Source organism: Chiloscyllium punctatum, chromosome 2 (genome assembly GCF_047496795.1).
Source record: "Chiloscyllium punctatum isolate Juve2018m chromosome 2, sChiPun1.3, whole genome shotgun sequence".
NCBI classification, from domain to species: domain Eukaryota; kingdom Metazoa; phylum Chordata; class Chondrichthyes; order Orectolobiformes; family Hemiscylliidae; genus Chiloscyllium; species Chiloscyllium punctatum.
Window position 1 is genome coordinate 97,962,201 of NC_092740.1, and position 20,465 is coordinate 97,982,665.

The following is a 20,465-nucleotide window of genomic DNA, read 5'->3' on the forward strand; positions in this document are numbered from 1 at the left end:
ACGAAACGTTTGCAACACAAATTCCCAGCTCGGCGAACAGAACCACAACAACTGTTTTGTAGAAAATCTGATTTTTAAACAGCTGCTAATACAATCTAAAATTGAAGAGAGATGAATAGTGTCCAAAATATGGAGCTTTTTTAATGACTGGTGTAGATGGAGATCTTTGTATAGTCATTATGTTACTGAAAAAAGTGATAAAAGTTAATATGTGATATAATAATGAAACACTTTGTTTGGTGGATAAAAGGTGTGTGAAGCACTCTCCTGGAATTTTGTTATTCTTTAACAAAGAGCCCTTCGTTTAGATTACAAATCACTAGCAATTTTGGTATATTTCTGTTAAGAACCTAATACACAACCTTCTTCTTCAGGCAGATCTCTTTCTCCCACCAAGTCAGCCCCTTGGACTTCGGTTTAACATCACTCAAAATACAGCACATTTGACGATGCATGATGTGCACTGCATTAGAATGTCAGCTTGAAATTCGATGGGACTTGAAAGTATAATATTCTGACTAGTTGTCCTAGTTATATTGCTGAGTCAAGCTGTCAAATTATAGGTTCAATAATGTTGACCTCCTAAAATAGTATTCTGTTGGTTTGAGCCTGCAGCTAGAATACAGTTCATTCATTGATGAGGCCTTGTAGCACTAACTTTGAAATGGGGAATGACAATATACAATTATAAAATAGAAAAATTGTAGTTCTTAAATACTAGATTTTTTAATTTAGTAGGCAGCATGCAAATACAACATCTCTAAGTCGCTAGTTGATAGAGCTGAACCATTGAAATTTCCTCTACCTTGGAGTTATGTTCAAGTATATACCATAACCTGAAAGATCAGTATACCAGATTAAAGAGGGCTCTGGAAGATCAAGACCATTTCAGGTTTTAATCGGCAAACTCAGCTCAGGTTTCTTGGTGTAAATGGATTTCATGAATAAATAATGCACATTTTAAAAACAGCTCAGCCTGTTGCCAGAAAAGCACCAATTTTTGAATGTCAATATGTTTTGAAATGTCTGATCAAAGCTATATATGATGCAGAGGCAAGATTTACTCGGGATTTAACATTAACGTGCATCATGGCCACAGGCCCTCTCATTACTCATTATTTTTAAAATGATCTTTGAGTCCAGAAAAAAAGTTTCAAAGCATAGAAAGTTACATGTGATTTTGATTTGTTTTTAGATCCATCAAATTTATAGCAAGGAACACTTTAATTCCATGTTTACGTAGAAAAAAATCTTAGGTTGTTCCCAGTGCTTTAGTTCTACTATACATTCAAACTCGTTGAAGTACACAGGATATGTAGTTGGACAAAAACAAAAATTAACTTTTCATTCGAACTAAACCTCCAGCAATTCTTGATATGCATTTTAATTTGTGACTAAAAATCAACTAGTTACAAATCTTGAAGCGTTAGCTATTTTTTTGTGTGGCAATATTATTGATAGTTGGAACCCTGGGAATGTTATTCAGTTGGTAATCATTGACAGTGTGCAGGTAGCGTAGCAACTGCACCTGGACAATGTGAAACGTCTACAATTACATTGAGTTAGCGTCAGAATAAGGCGCATTTATATCTGGAGTAGATATAGCAGCGATCTTAATTGTCGATTGAAGGTAGTTAATGCAGGGTTACAGGACGTTAATGTTATAGGATTAGCGGTGACATATTCGGAATACATTGCTTTGCAACGCAGCGTAACTACCTGCAAATTCTTGGTGATCTGAGGTATATACTCCAATATCACGAATATGTTTACATTGCAGAATGAATTTGACGTGAACCGTTTGCAGCAAGTTACACGAAATGGCCCTGGCAAGCGGACACTGGATTAAGAAAGAAGTCAGGGGAGATCCTCCGTGTCCCAGGTAAATTACAGAAAACAAAAAACAGCAGTTTGGGTGCAGAAGCTTACCTAAGAAATCCAACTATTTTATCTATATAGATTTCTGCAAGTATATTAAAATCTATGTTACATGGAATAGGTTTAAGCGTATGCGTTTTCATTTCCTACTCAGAAATCCATTTACCAACTACTGTATGTTAAAATTGCTGCACTAGTTATAGTACTAGAAGGCACTGGATATTTATATGTGAAGCAAACATTTTTTGTTAAACTTGATTTGTATGTCTGAATAGATCGTTAACACCTCCCAAAAAGCCATTTGGTCAATAGATTCTGGCTTTGCTATTGATGCCACATCTAGTGAATGAATAAATTCTGGAAACGTCTGTGCTATGTTGAGGTGTGATTCCATTCAGCAAATAAATTGATTAATCTGGCCTCCTTTGCAAGCAAGGCTTTTCTCACTTGCGTGAGACATCAGCCGAGAAAGTGAAAGCACAGAACTTTGATGGCCTTAAGTTTTATGGAGGGTGAACCGTTGGATGAGTAGGAACGAATTCCAGGCGAACCTCACTTCATTCTTGTCTTCAATTTAACCTTTCACCAATTACTCTGCCCCCATTTCATAAACAATTTATTGTATGTTTCCCCCGTCATCCCTTCATTTTCGTTCATAAGTGGTTTTTTTTTTACCAAATATCTTTTTTGAAGTATACATTCTCAACATCATCCAAACTGCTGCAACAGTAACAACAATCTGTACTTGGATCGTATTTTAACTAATGCTTTACGGGGCGCATTACAAAAGAAAAGTTGACATTGAGCCATGTAAAGCAATAGTAAAAGCTTTGTTAAAGAATTGAGTTTTAAGAAGCATTTCAAAAGAGGAAAGAGAGGTTAGAAGTTTAGAGAAGGACCATAAACCTTAGATCGTAGGCAGATGAAGGACTGCTTCCTGTGGTGGAGCAACTCAAACTGTGGGTGCTCAGGAGGCTGAAATCAGAGGATTGCTGTTATCTCAGTGTTGTGAATCGAGATGTGGTGAACAAGACATGGAGCAGAGGCACAAGGGATTTGAAAATAAGGATTTTGAAATCAGGGTTTTGCAGAACCAGAAGTCAATGCAGGTCAGTGAATCAGGAGTGATGGCTGAACAGGATGTGGTGTGAGTAAGAATATAGGCAGCAAAACTTTGGATGACCTTAAATCTCCACAGGGTGGACTGTGGGAGATAATGAGGTACGTGATTAATCTTCTCATTTATTTCAACAAAAATACTCACATTAGATTAGATTACATTACAGCGTGGAAACAGGCCCTTCGGCCCAACAAGTCCACACCGACCCGCCGAAGCGCAACCCACCCATACCCATACTTCTACCCCTTACCTAACACTACGGGCAATTTAGCATGGCCAATTCACCTGACCTGCACATCTTTGGAGTGTGGGAGGAAACCGGAGCACCCGGAGGAAACCCACGCAGAAACGGGGAGAACATGCAAACTCCGCACAGAGAGTCGCCTGAGCCAGGAATTGAACCCGGGTCTCTGGCGCTGTGAGGCAGCAGTGCTAACCACTGTGTCACCGTGCCACCATTTAATCAAACAATATTTTAATTAATATATCTATGTTGGCTTTCAATTATTAACCAAATGCTAATTCATTTTGTTCTTTTGTTTATTCATTAATGAGATATGAGCATTGCTGGTTTTACCAGCAGTTATTTCCCATTCTTAACTGCCCATTGCCGTGGGTCTAGAGTCACGCATAGGCCACGTAGATTTTCTTCTCTAAAGGCGTTAGTGAATCAGCTGGGTTTTTATGACAATGGGTAGACAGTCACCATGAGGCTAATATTTAACTTCAGATTTTAAAACTATATCAAATTTAAATGTCATTATCTGCTATGGTGTGACTTGAACTAATGTCCCAGAAAAAAATAGGCTGGGTTTTGGTTTTCTAGTTGTATTTCTAGTTCTGTTCCACTGCCTGCCCTTATAAGTTTCCTGACCACTGACATTTAGCTAACTGATTTGTAATTGCTGCACTTAATTTCCTCTCTGTTGTTGAAATGTGCTATACCATTTGCAGTCCTCTAGTCCACTGGCTAGGCTCCTCAATCCAATGAAGTTTAGAAGATTGTGGCCAGATACTCTACAATTACCATTCTTGTTTTTCTCAGAAACTCACAATGCTTCCCAACTGGACTCTTTAAAGTATTTCCTCTTTCTCAATGAATTTTACATGTTTAGTTTTCCTCTTGTTTAAATTAGATCTCCTTTGTTGCCACATAGCTAGAATTCCACACGATACTTGTGTCTGCAACTCACTATAATCCTAACAACGTTCCATGTACTTGCATAAATGCACTCAAATCCATCTTAGACTGCCTCACATTTCCACCCTCTTCTAATGCTGTTCATCTCTTCCAATCCAATATATGTTGTCTCTTCTTTCTAATATTCATGCTGGAAGCCCTCCCCACTGCTGAGTTAGTTTAAGCCCATGTTCCAGATAAATTCAGTGGCAAATGAAGTATGTAGTGGGAAATTTGTATGTATACTATACAAATATATATTTACAATTGAGAATCTATTTTGTACAGTACAGATATTGGACTGGAAACCCCATTAATGGGCTTGATAAAATTGCCCACACATTTGCAATGTTTGGATTATTCTGCTGGTAGTTTGGAGAATAAATCAGGGAGAGCTGACAGAATAATCAGAATGTTGAATTTATAGAATATAATAGCAGGTAACTGGAGAGCAGCAACAACAAGGCAAACTTCTACAAGTGCATGATGGTGGCAGCAGCTACTCCTGCACTACTTCAAGTGATTAATTTAATGTGAACACATATACATGCATTATTAACGTGACGTTCTGTAGCTCCATGGTCTTTCATAAATTAATAATATTTTCCGCATAATATTTGCAAATCATCTCCAGTCAGAGTAATAACAGATAATACATGAAAAGTCTTGAGAATCTGTGTGACAATTTTGCTTGGCTAATTTTAAATGATTACAGATTGAGATAATCACGTATTTGCCTGGAAAAGCTTTAAATGTTGAAGGCTTGAATGTCTTGAACTATGTATGTCACTTATTCAGATGCAGGTATTGACAGGGCACAGGGAATAGCTTCTTTTTCCTTGACTTCTTGTGATATCTCACTACAGAAGGTGAAGTCTAAGATGTGGCTTTATTTCTAGAGACTACTCCATAGTGAATAGTTCAGTGTCACCGGTCATATATTCCTTAGAGCTTCATGGTGTTTAGTGGTGTGCTTATAACCTGCAAGCTTGAGACCTTCTTTCAACAACAACAAAGATAACAACAACTTCTATTTATGCAAAAGTGATATCAAATTAAGCTTGACACCAAACTGAAAGAGGAAAAGTAGTTTCAAAGATTATGTTAAAGAAAAGAGAGTTAGGGATGGAATTCCAGACCTACAGACACAACCAATTAAAATCGGGGATGCTCAAGGGGCCAGAATTGGATAAGTGCAGCTATTTGGGTAGACTCTGGGGCTGGACTTAGGTACTAATATGGGAAGGGGTAAGACCATAGATAGATTGAAATTGAGGATATAATTTGAAAATTGGGAAATCACTTAACTACGAGCCAGTGTAACTCACTGAGCACAGGTGAATTTTGCATAATTGCATATAATTTCTTCTTCATAAAGATAAAAAAGTTGAGTAAACATTTAAAAACCTGCTACACCATTCAGCAAGATCCTACCTGACTGTCCTCCATATCCTTGGCTTTCTGTTGATCAAATGTATTCAATGTCTTCAATGTATTCAATGTCCTGCTCTCTGTGGAAAATAATGCCAAAGACTAACAATCCTCTGAGAGAAGAAGTTCTTCCTCTTCTGCATTTCAAATTGGAGGTTCTTTATTTTCTAAACTATGCCCACTCGTTCAAGATACCCCCAGAAGGGGAAGCATTCCCTCTGCATCCACCCTGTGAAACCCCCTCAAAATCTTTTGGCATAGAATGACATAGAAGCCCTATAGTGAGGAAGCAGGCATTCACCTCATCAAGGCAACACTGACCCTCTGAACAGCATCCCACTATGATCCACCTACTGTACACTTACCTGCATTTTCCCACAGCTAACCCACCTAGCTTGCACATCCTAGACACCATGGACAATTTTAGCATGACCAATCCATCTAACCTGCACATCTTTGAACTGTAGGAGGAATCTGGAGCACCCGGAGGAAACTTGCCCAGACACAGGGAGAACCTGCAAAATTCACATAGACAGTCACCCAATGCTGGAATTGAACCCAAGTTCCTGGTGCTGTGAGGCAGCAGTGCTAACCACTGCGCTACCATGCTTCAGTAAGACCACCTTTCATTCTCTTAACTCCAATGAACATTGCTAAAATCTCAGCAAGGAACAGTAATTTTTATGTATAAAGAGAAGAGGTCAAAATCCCAGGATTTTTTTAATGAAAGCAATGATGCCACAAGACGTAACTTGATGCAGACTCCAGCGACTGAAGAACCTCTCTGAGTCCACGAATCTAAGATTCCATGGTTTAAGACAAACAAGCTTTTTCTATACAACAGGCAAACAAGCCATTACTAAATACTATGTTAGATAACCAATATTCTAACATCCAGAATCAAAGTAAATCAAACATAAATTAACAGGCAAATTGTGGTCAATTATAAACTGGAGATTATATCTTAAATAGCAAATACAGCTGAGGCAGATCCTACAAATTGTTTGAGCAGTCCAAGCACCTTTTTTGGCATTAAAGTTTTTTTTAAACTCAGTCTTCCTTATAAAGAATTAAGCTCCTCTCCTTTTGATATCTAGTTAATCCCCAGCTGATGGAAACTCACAAATAACCTTAGTTCCATGGGCACATTCTTCACATTGAATGGCACATGTCTGCTCAATTCTGTCTGAATGGTGCAGATCCACTAATCTTATCTTTGGTTGTTAGATCTTAATCTGTTGTTACCTGAAATAAGTTCAGGAATTTATTCTCAGCTTCTGGATCTAAATTCTGCCTTCTTCACTTTATCCTGCTTTTCTCATCAACTACTATAACAAGCCTGGATTGATCGTTCAACAGGCTGTCTTCACAGATATTTAGGATTCCAAATCTCATTTGGCTTATACTCATAGAGTTATACAGCGTGGAAACAGACCATTTGGTCCAACCATTCTACACTGATCATGTTCTCAAACTAAACTAGTGCCAGTCCCCTGTGTTTAGCCCATATCCTTCCAAACCGTTCCTGTTCGTGAATTTATTAAAATGTCTTTCAAGCGTTGCAACTGTATCTGCATCCACCACTTTGTCTGTCAGTTCAATCCACACATGAACCACTCTCTGTGTAAAAACATTGCCCTCTTGTCTTTTTTAAACCTTTGTCCTCTCCCCTCAAAAATATGCCCCCAATTTTTAACTCCCTCACCCCAGAGAAAAGGCCTTTTTCATTCACCTTATCTATGCTGCTCATGATTTTATAAGCCTCAACTTCCTATACTTCAGTGAAAAAAAAGTCCCAGCCTTTCCAGTCCATTTTTATATCTCAAACGCTCCATTCCCAGCAACATCTGGAAAATCATTTCTGAACTCTCTCCAGTTTAATAATATCCTTCCTATAACAGGGCAACCAGAACTGCATACAGTACTCCAGAAGAGGCCTCACCAATGTCCTGTACATCTTCAACATGACATGCCTTCTCCCATATTCAAAGATCCGAGCAATGAAAGCAATTGTGCTAAATAACTTCTAAACTATCCCGTCTACCTGTGATAAAATAGATAAGTCCCCTGGGCCTGATGGCATTTATCCTAGGATTCTCTGGGAAGCAAGGGAGGAGATTGCAGAGCCATTGGCCTTGATTTTTGTGTCCTCTTTGTCTACAGGAGTAGTGCCAGAGGACTGGAGGCTAGCAAACGTGGTTCCCTTGTTCAAGAAGGGGAGTAGGGATAATCCTAGTAACTATAGGCCAGTGAGTCTCACTTCTGTTGTGGGCAAAGTCTTAGAGAGAATTGTAAGGGATAGGATTTATGCACATCTGGATAAGAATAATGTGATCAAGGATAGTCAGCATGGTTTTGTGAAGGGCAGGTCGTGCCTCACAAACCTTATTGAATTCTTTGAGAAGGTGACTAAGGAGGTAGATGAGGGGAAAGCGGTAGATGTGGTATATATGGATTTTAGTAAGGCGTTTGATAAGGTCCCCCATGGTAGGCTACTGCAGAAAATACAGAGATATGGCATTGAGGGTGAGTTGGAGGTTTGGATTAGGAATTGGCTGGCTGGAAGAAGACAGAGGGTAGTAGTTGATGGCAAAGGTTCATCTTGGAGTGCCGTCACTAGCGGTGTTCCGCAAGGATCTGTTTTGGGACCATTGCTGTTTGTCATTTTTATAAATGACCTGGAGGAAGGGTTAGAAGGTTGGTTGAGCAAGTTTGCAGATGATATGAAAGTCGGAGGAGTTCTAGACAGTGAGGAAGGATGTGGCAGGTTACAGCGGGATATAGAGAAGCTGCAGAGCTGGGCAGAAAGGTGGCAAATGGAGTTCAATGTAGCTAAGTGTGAGGTGATTCACTTTGGTAAGAGTAATAAAAAGATGGGGTACTGGGCTAATGGTCGGATACTTGGTAGTGTGGAAGAGCAGAGGGATCTTGGTGTCCATGTACACAGATCTCTGAAAGTTGCCACCCAGGTAAATAGTGCAGTGAAGAAGGCATATGGCGTACTGGCTTTTATTGGTAGAGGAATTGAGTTCCGGAGTCCTGAGGTCATGCTGCAGTTGTATAAGACTCTGGTGCGGCCGCATCTGGAATATTGTGTGCAGTTTTGGTCGCCATACTATAGGAAGGATGTGGAGGCACTGGAACGGGTGCAGAGGAAGTTTACCAGGATGTTGCCTGGTATGGTAGGAAGATCCTATGAGGAAAGGCTGAGGCACTTGGGGTTGTTTTCATTGGAGAAAAGAAGGTTTAGGGGTGACTTGATAGAGGTGTACAAGATGATTAGGGGGTTAGATAGGGTTGACAGTGAGAACCTTTTTCCACGTATGGAGTCAGCTATTACAAGGGGGCATAGCTTTAAATTAAGGGGGGGTAGATATAGGACTGATGTTAGGGGTAAGTTCTTCACTCAGCGAGTCGTAAGTTCATGGAATGCCCTGCCAGTAGCAGTAGTGGACTCTCCCTCTTTATGGGTATTTAAGCGGGCATTGGATAGGTATATGGAGGATAGTGGGTTAGTGTAGGTTAGGTGTGCTTTGATCGGCGCAACATCGAGGGCCGAAGGGCCTGTACTGCGCTGTAATGTTCTATGTTCTATGTTCTACAAATCTCAAGCAATTAGGTCGCTGAACCCCTAGGTCTGTCTGTTCGACCACACTACCTAAGGCCCTTCCATTAACTGTATAAGTGATGTCTTTGTTTGCATTACCAAAATGCGATACCTCACATTAATCCAAATTAAACTCGATCTGCTACTCCTTGGCCCATTTGCCCAAATGATTAATATCTCTTTGTAATCTTAAATAACCTTCTTCACTGTCCCCATTTCACTAATTTTGGTGTTATCAGCAAACTCACTAACAATTTATTCTCATCCAAATCATTGATATAAATGACAAAATATAAAGTGGACCCAGTACTGATCCCTGTGGAACACCACTAGTCACAGTCCTCCATTCTGAAAAGCAATACTCCACCATCATTTTCTGTATCCTATTTTAAAGCTAATTTTGTATCCAATTGGCAAGCTCATCCTGAATCCCAAGTGATTTGATCTTATTAATTAGTCTGTCGTGTGGAACCTTGTCAAAAGCTTCACTAAAGTCTAAGTAAAGAACGTCTACTGCTCTGTTCTCAGTGGTTAGCACTGCTGCCTCACAGCGCCAGAGATCCGGGTTCAATTCCCGCCTCAGGCGACTAACTGTGTGGAGTTTGCACATTCTCCCAGTGTCTGCGTGGGTTTCCTCCGGGTGCTCCGGTTTCCTCCCACAGTCCAAAAGATGTGCAGGTCAGGTGAATTGGCCATGCTAAATTGCCCGTAGTGTTAGGTAAGGGGTAAATGTAGGGGTATGGGTGGGTTGCGCTTCGGCGGGGCGGTGTGGACTTGTTGGGCCGAAGGGCCTGTTTCCACACTGTAAGTAATCTAATCTAATCTAATCTAATCTAATCAATCTTTTTGGTTGCTTCATTAAAAGATTCAATCAGGTTTGTGATCATTCCTTGCCTCTCCACATGCATGGATATCTGATCTTTCAGAATCACCTCCAACAATAAACCCACCACTGATGTCAGACTCAAATGGTCTATAGTTTCTAGGCTTCTCCTTACACCCTTTCTTAAATAAAGGTTACAAAATCAGCCACCCTCCAGTACTTCACCCATGTTTATATATGATACAAATATTTCTGTTCAGGGCCCTACAATTTCTTCTGTAAATTCTGACAATATCCTCAGATACACTTGATCAGGTCTTAGAGGTTTGTCTGCCTTTATGTATTTACTCTTCTGTAATGAGAACTGTTTTCAAAACATAAAAATTGACTTCCGTGTTCTCTCGCCTCCATTTCTTTTTCAACAAAAAAATTGACCCAAAATGTTCATTTAATATCTCTCCTGTCTGAGTTTTTTTTCCTTACCAACCTTCCTCTTTTTATTTCCTGTTTTTAATTTCAATTTTCTGTTTCCCTTCCAGTTAGGGTTTACCTCAAAAATTGCAAACTTTAAAAGCACAAATTCCCTCATGATAAAGGCTCAACCTTACTTTTATTTGGCAACCACAATCATTGTAGAACTCTGCCAAGTGAGCCTTCGTTGAACTTCTTTCAATACAAGTATGTTCATCCTTATGTTAGGAGACTGAAACTGTATACCAGATTCTAGTTGAGTTCTCATTTGTCCTTACAGTTGTATCAAGACATCTGTATGTTCATACTTTAATGCCCTTGCAATAAAGGTCAACAATCAATTTGCCTTCCTAATAATTGTAGCACCTACAAATTAACAGTTTTGGATTCATATACAAAGATACCCAGATTGATACCTATTTTTGTAGTTCTTTCACAAAACAATGTTGACTCAGTTTGATTACCTTATGATTTTCTAGGTGTTCTGTAACTACAGCCTTAATATTGGATTTTAGCATTTTCCCAATGACAGATGTCAGATCAATGCTTCTTAAGCATTTTCATTTGGAGGATGGGAGTGTAGACCTGTGAATTTGGTGAAAGTGAGTAGCCTATAATGGGGCTGCACTCTTGTGGGAACATGAGCAGGAGAGGAGATCTGTGTGAGTGGATGGATGGGTTGGGATGGTGTATGATAGGTGATCAAAGAGCTATGAGAACAATAGTTGTAGATTGTAGTGATTGTAATGAGGTCAGCCCAGCGGACCTCACAGAATATGAGTTCCCTGCTTAGGGCAGTTAACCTGGTCCAATCCTGGCTGACAGATAAGTCCAGGGTGACAGATTCTGAGAGCTGGCCCTGACGCAGCTGGGTCATTATCAAGGACTGTCCACATGTAAATGATGGGTGACTTGGTGACAGAATACTGGCCTCTATGGAGCTATTTCTTGGGGGAAGCTGTTTAATCCAAATTATAAAGCACCCAATCTTTACATTCAGGCATTCAGGCCTCCAGGATCCACAATTAGGCCACATTCACTATTAAAAGGTCTCCACTATTAAAATGGTTTAAAGCGGCCACATATCTGTATGTGTTCAGAATTCAATGGCAAACGTTGCTGACTCAGAGTTTGCAACACCAAAATTCTGGCTGACAACCCCTTTGCGGGGGTCACAATCTAGAATGTCAGAAACTGTATATTAGTCTGTATTTTAGTCCTTTCCAGCTCCCTCCTTTTTTGAACACAGGTGTTACTCTTGCAGGTTTTCAATCCATTGAAACCCCTCAAGAATTCAAGAAATTTTGGAAGATTGCAACCAATTAACCTGTTATCTCTGCAGCCTCTTTTTGAAGTACCAAGGATGCAGGTCCAGTATTTTAACAGCGTTAAATTACTTTTTCAAATATTCTGCTCAAGCAATAGTGACTACTTTAATTACCCCCTCTTTTCTGACTCTTGATTTTCTTCTAATCTTGAGATATTTCCAATATCTTCTACCTGTACTATGAACACATATACATATTGCTGGCTCAAAATCTTGGTACTGTTTCCTACTATTAACTCACCAGTCTCAGTAGATTTCAGATGAGTATTAGAGGGATGAGGTATAATTATGTCATGACATGTAGATCCTAATTCAACTCCCATTGTATAGTCAAATGTGTGTCGTTATTTCTATCAACCAAATTATGGTTTAATATTTATTTATAGATAAGCTACAATTTCTGACAAATTGAAAAGAGGAAATTAGAGTTGCTGGCAATCAAGAATAGATTTCTCTGCTGGCAGAGAAGGGTCGATGCATTGGTGATCATTTTCCAGCATTCTGTCGACTAATTTCCAATGGACTGGAGGGTAGCTAATGTACTCCACTCTTTGAAAAGGGAGGGAGAGAGAGAAAATGGGGAATTATAGGCCAGTTAGCCTGACATCGATGGTAGGGGAAATACTGGAGTCAATCATTAAGAATGTGATATCTGAGCAAATGGAAAATGGTGACAGCATCAGTCCTAGTCAACATGAGTTCACTCAAGGAAAATCATGCTTGTCAAATCTTCTGGAATATTTTGAGGATGTACCAGTAGAATGGACAATGGTGAATGAGTAAATGTTGTATATCTGGACTTTCAAAAGGCTTTTCACAAGTTTCCACACAAGAGATTAGTAACAGAAATTCAAACTCATATATAGATAGAGAACTGATAAGCAGACAAGAAGCAGAGAGTTGGAATAAATGGGTCCTTTTCAGAGTGGCAGGCAGTGACAAGTGAGCGGCCACCGGGTTCAGTGCTGGACCTCAGCTGCTCACAATATACATTAATGACTTGGACAAAGGAATTGAAGAAACTTCTCCAAATTTGCAGATGAAACTAAGCTGGGTGGCAGTTTGTGCTGTGAGGAGGATACTAAGAGGCTTCTTAGCAGGGTGTCTTGGACAGACTAGCTGAGTTGGCAAATATGTAGCAAATGCAATATGATGTGGATAAAATTCTCCATTTTAGTTGCAAAAACAGGAAGACAGATTATTATCTTAATTATGGCAGTTTAGGAAAAGGTGAGGTGCAATGAGATCTGGGTGTCACGGTGGAACAGTTGCTGAAGGTTGACATGCAGATGCAGTAGATGGTGAGGCAAGTTAATGGTATCCTTCACAGGGAGAGGATTTGAGTATCAGAATAAGGATGCCTTGCTGCAGTTATACAGGTCCTCGGTGAGGCCACAGCTTGAGTGTTGTGTGCAATATTGGTCTTCTAGTTTGAGGAAGGACATTCTGGCTGTTCAGGGAGTCCAGCATAGGTTTGGCAGACAGATTCCCTGGATGGCAGGACTGACCTTTTAGGAAAGACTGGATCAACTGGGCTTGTATTCGCTGGAATTTAGAAGAATGAGGGTGCATCTCATATGAATATGTAAAATCCTGTTGGAAATAGACAGTCGAGATGTGAGCAGAATGTTCCTGATGTTGGGGAAATCCAGAGCTTGGGATCACTGTCGAAGAATAAGGGGTAAACCATTCAAGACTGAGATAAGGAAGCATTTCTTCACTCAGAGAGTTGTGAACCTGTGGAATTCTCAATCAAAGGAAGCTGTTGGAGCTAGTTCATTTGATATATTCAGTACGGAGCTTTATGTTGCCCTTGTAGCTAAAGGGATCAAGGGGTATGGGGAGAGGGTGGGAATGGGATACTGAGATTGCATGATCAGCCATGATCATATTGAATATTGGTGCAGGCTCGAAGTGCCGAATGGCCTAATCCTGCACCAATTTTCTATGTTCCTGTGACCTCCATTCCACTACAACCTTGACGCAAGTAAATTTGTTCAATATTGAAGGCTCACCTTTAAACAAGATCTCTGCCACCAAGTGGAAGTCACTGGAGTGAAGGGAGGCAAGTGCATTAGGATAATCATTTGAAAATAAACCCATATATCGTTGTTATATTGTTCCACCTGTGAAGCAGAATTGTATTAAAATTGAATAGAATTAAGTACATTATTGTGTATTTTGCAAAATAGAGACTATTGACGTTTAAAATCAGAAGCAAGTGCACAGCTAATAGTACAACAATCAGTGCTAAATTTGCTTAATTTGACTTTTCATTGTTGCTGTCTCCCTTCTGGAGAAATAGTTTTGAGTATAACATTCCAACACCAACATCTCCAAATCAGTATTGTCATTGTGAGTTTTACAATCGTACTTAAATAATAAGACATCCTATACCTCCATGAAATGTAATTTTCCTTGTTTCTTAATTTTAATCAGCTTAGGAGAATGTCACCCAATGTTGCCACCATTGCAGTCCAAAGGATATTTGCATAATGCAGTTCTCTGTACCCACATGTATTTTACTGCTAACTCTGTCTAAAAGACCATTCTCTTCTGCAGTTTGTGTTAGTGTGACTTTTATGATTTCCACAACGGTCCTCATCTGATGCCTATTATTTGCAATACCATGTCTGCATTTATACCCACAAGGGCAAGGTTGACTAATAAAAATCATTTCAGTTTGAGCCTTTGGAACCGGTGGGAAAATGGCTTTCTTTCCATTGGTTTGATCTGGATTTGCTGACAGTCCTGCAAGGTGAAAAAAAAAGTTTTGATGGTTTTCCAAAAATTTCTTGATGGTGTTGAGGGTTACTGTTCCACAATAATCTTTTGTACTTACAAGGAGAAAAGCAATCCCTTGAGGTAAAGGAGTTCAGTGCCACTTATTGGCATTCTTCGTTATTAGTGTATACTTAATGTTTATTAGTAGTGGTAACATATATATTTAATATTATATGAACAAGAATACAGTTTAACGGAATTATTCACTGCTTTACAGATTTTCAAACTCAAAGGGTAAACAGCAGATCCGGGCTTGACAGGTTCTTGAAGAATCATTTTTGACACATCTTTTTATACATTTATTTCTCCATTCTGAATTTAAGGAATACCTCACTGTTTACTTAACGAACATTAGCTTTAGGAGAAAGTGAGGAGTGCAGATACTGGAGATCAAAATCAAAGTGTGTGGTGCTGGAAAAGCACAGCAGGTCAGGCAGCATCCAAGGAGCAGGAGAGTCGATGTTTCTGGCATAAGCTCTTCAGCAGGAGTTTTAGTTTTAACCTGTTGTTCCATTCAATTTACCCTTTTCTGAGTTATTAGTAAAATAATTCAACTGGTGATAGTTACAGAATCACAATGCTTTAGTTCTCACTTGACCATAGGCCATTGTCTGAGGAATTTGGCAACCAAGTTTCAATTAGCCAAAAGTCTGGCACCATTACTAAGTCAGCTATCTCACAGCTGCATAACTTATGAAGGTCTACGCACTTGACTGATAATATCAGTTTTGACTCCGCTAAGTTTTTATCAGCTATACATTCCTGCCCTGGTAGACAGGCTGGATACTGGAAGAACACAGCAAGCCAGGTAGCATCAGGAGGTGGAGAAGTCAACATTTCGGGTGTAACCCTTCTTCTGGGAAAGTTGACTTCTCCACCTCCTGATGCTGCCTGGCTTGCTGTGTTCTTCCAACCTCCTGCTTGTCTACCTAGGATTCCAACATCTGAATTTTTTTTTGCCTCATACATTCCTGCCCTGGCTTTTCATTTCAATGGAAATGAAATTAAAATGAAAACATCCACCCTTCAAATGGAAATTTATTTAGAAGAAGCTCAAAGTGAACAAAAGGCATTTTTCCTTTCCTCTATCACTTCTAGTAGTACATAATTGGAAATTACAAGACACTTCTCTATGGCTTTGCACTTTTCCAATATTATTGATAGGTGGTGATCTAGTGGTAATGTCACTGGAGGAGTAGTCTAGAACTCAAGGCTAATGCCCTGGGGACATGGGTTTCAATCACACCATGGCAGATGGCAAAATTAAAATTAAATCTAAAATTAAAAACAACCCTCTCCTTACCTGGTCTGACCTACATGTGATTTCAAACCTATAGCAATGCAGTTAACAGACCTCTGAGAGAGGGGAAAAAAGGCAGAGAGAGCCCATTTATCTCTCTACCCTGGAGGCTCCCTGCCTTCAGTCCTGATGAAGGGCTTTTGCCCGAAACGTTGATTTTCATACTCGTCAGATGCTGCCTGACCTGCTGTGCTTTTCCAGCACCACTCTAACCTAGACTGTGATTTCCAGCATCTGCAGTCTTCACTTTTACCTAGTTGATTTTGACCTCTGAAATGGCTAAGCAAGCCATGCTGGCTCGAACCAAAATTGGAAGAACTGTCTCATAGCATAATAATTCTCATGGAATCAGATTCATTACCTTCTTCAAAATCATTGCAGATAATGTCCAGACGCAACCATTGCCATCCCTGGATGTGTTCTGACCCACAGACTCACCAGAAGTAGCAGTACAGTGGTATGCCACTGTCCTTTGGCCGACCACTTCAACTCCCTTTACCATTCTGCCAAAGACATGCATGTCCTGGTCCTCCTCCACTGTCAAATCCTAGCCACCTGGCACCTGGAGCAAGACTGCCTTATCTTCCACCTTAGCGTCCTCCAACCACACAGCGTCAACGTCGATTTCACCAGTTTCCTCATCTCCCTTCCCCCCACCACATCCCAGATCCAATCCTCCAACTCGGCACTGCCTTCTTGAACTGTAACACCTGTCCATCTTCCTTCCCACGATCTGCTCCTATCTCTGCTCTGACCTATCACCATCACCCCACCTGCATCTACCTATCACTTTTCAGCTACCTTCCTACCCCCCCAACCCATCCCTCCCTCCTATTTATCTCTGAGCCCCCTTACCCTCTCTCTACACATTCCTGATGAAGGGCTTATGTCCGAGACATTAACTATCATGCTCCTCAAATGCTGCCTGACCTGCTGTGCTTTTCCAACATCACACTTTTTGACTTTGATCTCCAGCATCTACAGACCTCACTTTCTCACAATGGCATCCTCTCAGGAACGAATTGTCTTGGTGGTCCTCAACATTGACTCTGGACCCCATGATGTCCCATGGTATCCGGTCAAGTGTGGGAAGAAAAACTTCTGTTGTTGATGAATCAGCATATTTTACACTCCTCCATATTTTACACTGCTTGGATGGAGAATTTGAGAGTGGCAAGGATGCAGAATCTACTTTGGACTTGCGTGTCCATTCCCAAAGTGGATCAGTAACATTTCTATTGACTGAGCTAGCCAAGACCTAAAGGATGTGGCTGCAAAACTAGGTCTATAGCAGGTGGGGAGGCAACCAATGAGATGGAAAAATTTACTTGATCACATCATCACCGATCCATCTGTTGCAGATCCATGTGTCCATGATAGTAGGAAGAGAAGTGACCATCGCACAGTCAGTGTGGGGATGATGTCCTCCTTCACATTGAGAATATCCTCCAGCGTATTGCATGGAACTACCACTACCATGACCGGGCAGCATGGTGGCATAGTAGTTAGCACTGTGGTCTCACAAAACCAGGGATCTGAGTTTGATGCCAGCCTTGGATCCCTGTGTATGTGGAGTCTGCACTTTCTCACAGTGTACATGTGGGTTTCCTCCAGGTGCTCCAGTTTCTCCCACAGCCCAAAGATTTGCAGGTTAAGTGGATTGGACATGGTAAATTGCCCTGTATTGTCCAAGGATGTGTATGCGAGGTGGTTTAGCCATAATGAAAACCTTATGCAGAGTTACAGGGATGGGGGGATGGGGTGGCATGTCTAGGTGTGGGTGGAATGTTCTTTAGAGAGTTCATGCAGACCCAAATGGCTAAATGGCCTCTTTCTGCACTATAGGGATTCTATGAAAAGAAAACACTTTGCTGTGAACAGATCTGGAAACTCAAATGTGGACATCCAGGAGGCACTGTGGGCTTGTTAGCTTTAGTTATGAATGGTAGTGAACAATTAAAAAAGCAACAGGAGTGCAAACCAAACAGGTATCCCTATCCTCAAGATATTGGTGCAAAACATCAAATGAAATATTCAATCGGATTTTTTTCTTTGGAGCGTTGGAGGCTAACGGGTGACCTTATAGAGGTTTATAAAATTTTGAGGGGCATGGATAGGGTGAATACCCAATGTCTTTTCCCCAGGGTCAGGGAGTCCAAAACTAGAGGGCATAGGTTTAAGGTGACAGGGGAAAGATTTAAAAGGGAACTAAGGGGCAACCTTTTCACACAGCGGGTGCTGCTTATATGGAATAAGCTGCTAGAGGAAGTGGTGGAGGGTAGTACAATTACAACATTTAAAAAGGCACTTGGATGGGTACATGAATAGGAAAGCATATGGGCCAAATGCTGGCAGGTGTGACTAGATTAATTTAGAATACCTTGTCCTGGACGAGTTGGACTGAAGGGTCTGTTTCCATACTATCTGGCTATACGACTCTGACTCAAAAGTATCGAGTGGATAGTCTATCTTGGCCTTCTTTTGATTTCCCCAGCATCAGAGACGTCAGTTTTTTGCCAATTTGATTCACTTCATATGAAATCAAGAAATGGTTAAAGGTATTGGACACTGCAAAGGCAACCGATCCTGACAGAGTTCTGATGATATTACTGAATATTTGTGCTCCAGAATTAACCATGTCACTAGCCAAGCTGTGTCACTATCACAATAACATTAACATCCAACAGCATAGTGGACAGCTACATAGTATGTCTGTGTCCAACTAGCAGGACAAATCCAACCTGGCCAAGTACTTCCCTGTAGTGTACCCTAGATCATCAGCAAAAAAATGGAGGTGTCTGTTGATAGTGTTATCAAGTGGCACCTTGCAAAAGAATAAACTGCTTATTGATGAGTTTGGGCTGTGCCAAGGACACTCAGCTCCTGAACTCATTACACCTTGGTCTGAACATAGACAAAACAGCTAAAATCCAAAGGTGAATGACAAGCAACTCGTTGACATCAAGACTATATTTGATTGTGGTATCAAAGAGCCATAGTTATAGAGATGTACAGCACGAAAACAGACCCTTCGATCCAACTCATCCATGCTGACCAGGTATCCTCATCTAACCTAACCTAGTCCCATTTGCCTGCACTTGGCTCATATCCCTCTAAACCCTTCCTATTCATATACCCATCCAGATGTCTTTTAAATGCTGTAATTGTGCAAGCCTCAACCACTTTCTCTGGCAGCTCATTCCATACATGCACCACCCTCTGCATGAAAAGGTTGCCCCTTAGGTCCCTTTTATATCTTTCTCCACTCAACCTAAACCTATGCCCTCTAGTTCTGGACTCCCCGATCCCAAAGACCATTCCTGATGAAGGACTTATGCCTGAAACGTTGATTCTCCTGCTCCTTGGATGTTGCCTGACCTGCTGTGCTTTTCCAGCACCACACTTTTGACAGGGAAAATAACTTGTCTATTTATCCTATCCATGCCTCTCATGATTTTATAAACCTCTATAAGGTCACCACTCAGCCTCTAACGTTCTAAGGAAAACTGCTCCAGCCTATTCAGCCTCTCACTATAGCTCAAATCCTCCAACTCTGGCAACATCCTTGTAAATCTTTTCTGAACCCTTTCAAGTTTCACAAAATGCTTCTGATAGGAAGGAGATCAAAATTGCATGCAAGATTCAAAAACTGGCCTAATAAATGTCCTGTACAGTCGCCACATGACCTTCCAATTCCCATACTTAAAGCTCTGACCAATAAAGGAAAGCATACCAAATGCCTTCTTCACTATCCTGTCTACCTATGACTCTACTTCCAAGGAACTATGAACCTGCACTCCAAGGTCTCTTTGTTCAGCAACACTCCCCAGGACCTTACCATTAAGTGTATAAATCCTGCTCTGATATGCTTTTCCAAAATGTAGCACTTCCTATTTAAGTTAAATTCCATCTGCCATTCCTCAGTCCATTGGCCCATCTGATTAAGATCCTGCTGTAACCTGAGGTAACCTTCTTCGCTGTCTAGTACACTTCCAAATTTGGTGTCATCTGCAAACTTACTAAGCCTTAGCAAAACAGGAGTTAATGAGAATCCGGGGAAATCTCTCCACTGGCTGAAGTCATATTTAAAACCAAGATGATTGGAATGACTCATTCACTGGTATTTACTTCCAGGTTCACCAGCTGTTTCAGTTCCACCTCCACTTTAAGCCAAATGGTGTACTATACTGGATGTGCCTTCAGGTTCTTTGCACAAGCCTCCAGCTTTAGCTGTATTTTAATTTCAACTCCTTTCATTTATCCAGAATTCCTTGAAGACATCTTTGTACTTGTCTAGGATTTCTTGCAAACTCATGTTTGAATCTGCCAGCCTATTAACCTTGTTGAAGTGTGGCGCTGGAAAAGGCGCAGCAGGTCAGGCAGCATCTGAGGAGCAAGATAGTCGACATTTCAGGCATAACCCTTCATCGGGATTGCACAGTCCTAATGAAGGGTTATGCCTGAAGCTTTGACTCTCTTGCTCCTCAGATGCTGCCTGACCTGCTGTGCCTTTTCCAGCGCCACACTTTATTGATTCTGACTCT

The 20,465-nt window shown here is 40.7% G+C and overlaps 1 protein-coding gene across 1 annotated transcript in view; it reads left to right on the forward strand.

Annotated features, from left to right (window-relative positions):
- Window positions 1-1,820: 1,820 nt before the first annotated feature.
- LOC140493413 (kelch domain-containing protein 3) overlaps window positions 1,821-20,465 on the forward strand; it is a 220,787-nt gene continuing 202,142 nt past the window's right edge. The window contains exon 1 of the mRNA XM_072591833.1: window positions 1,821-1,882. Coding sequence (XP_072447934.1) covers window positions 1,821-1,882 — 62 coding nt within the window. The remainder of the gene's footprint in view (window positions 1,883-20,465) is intronic.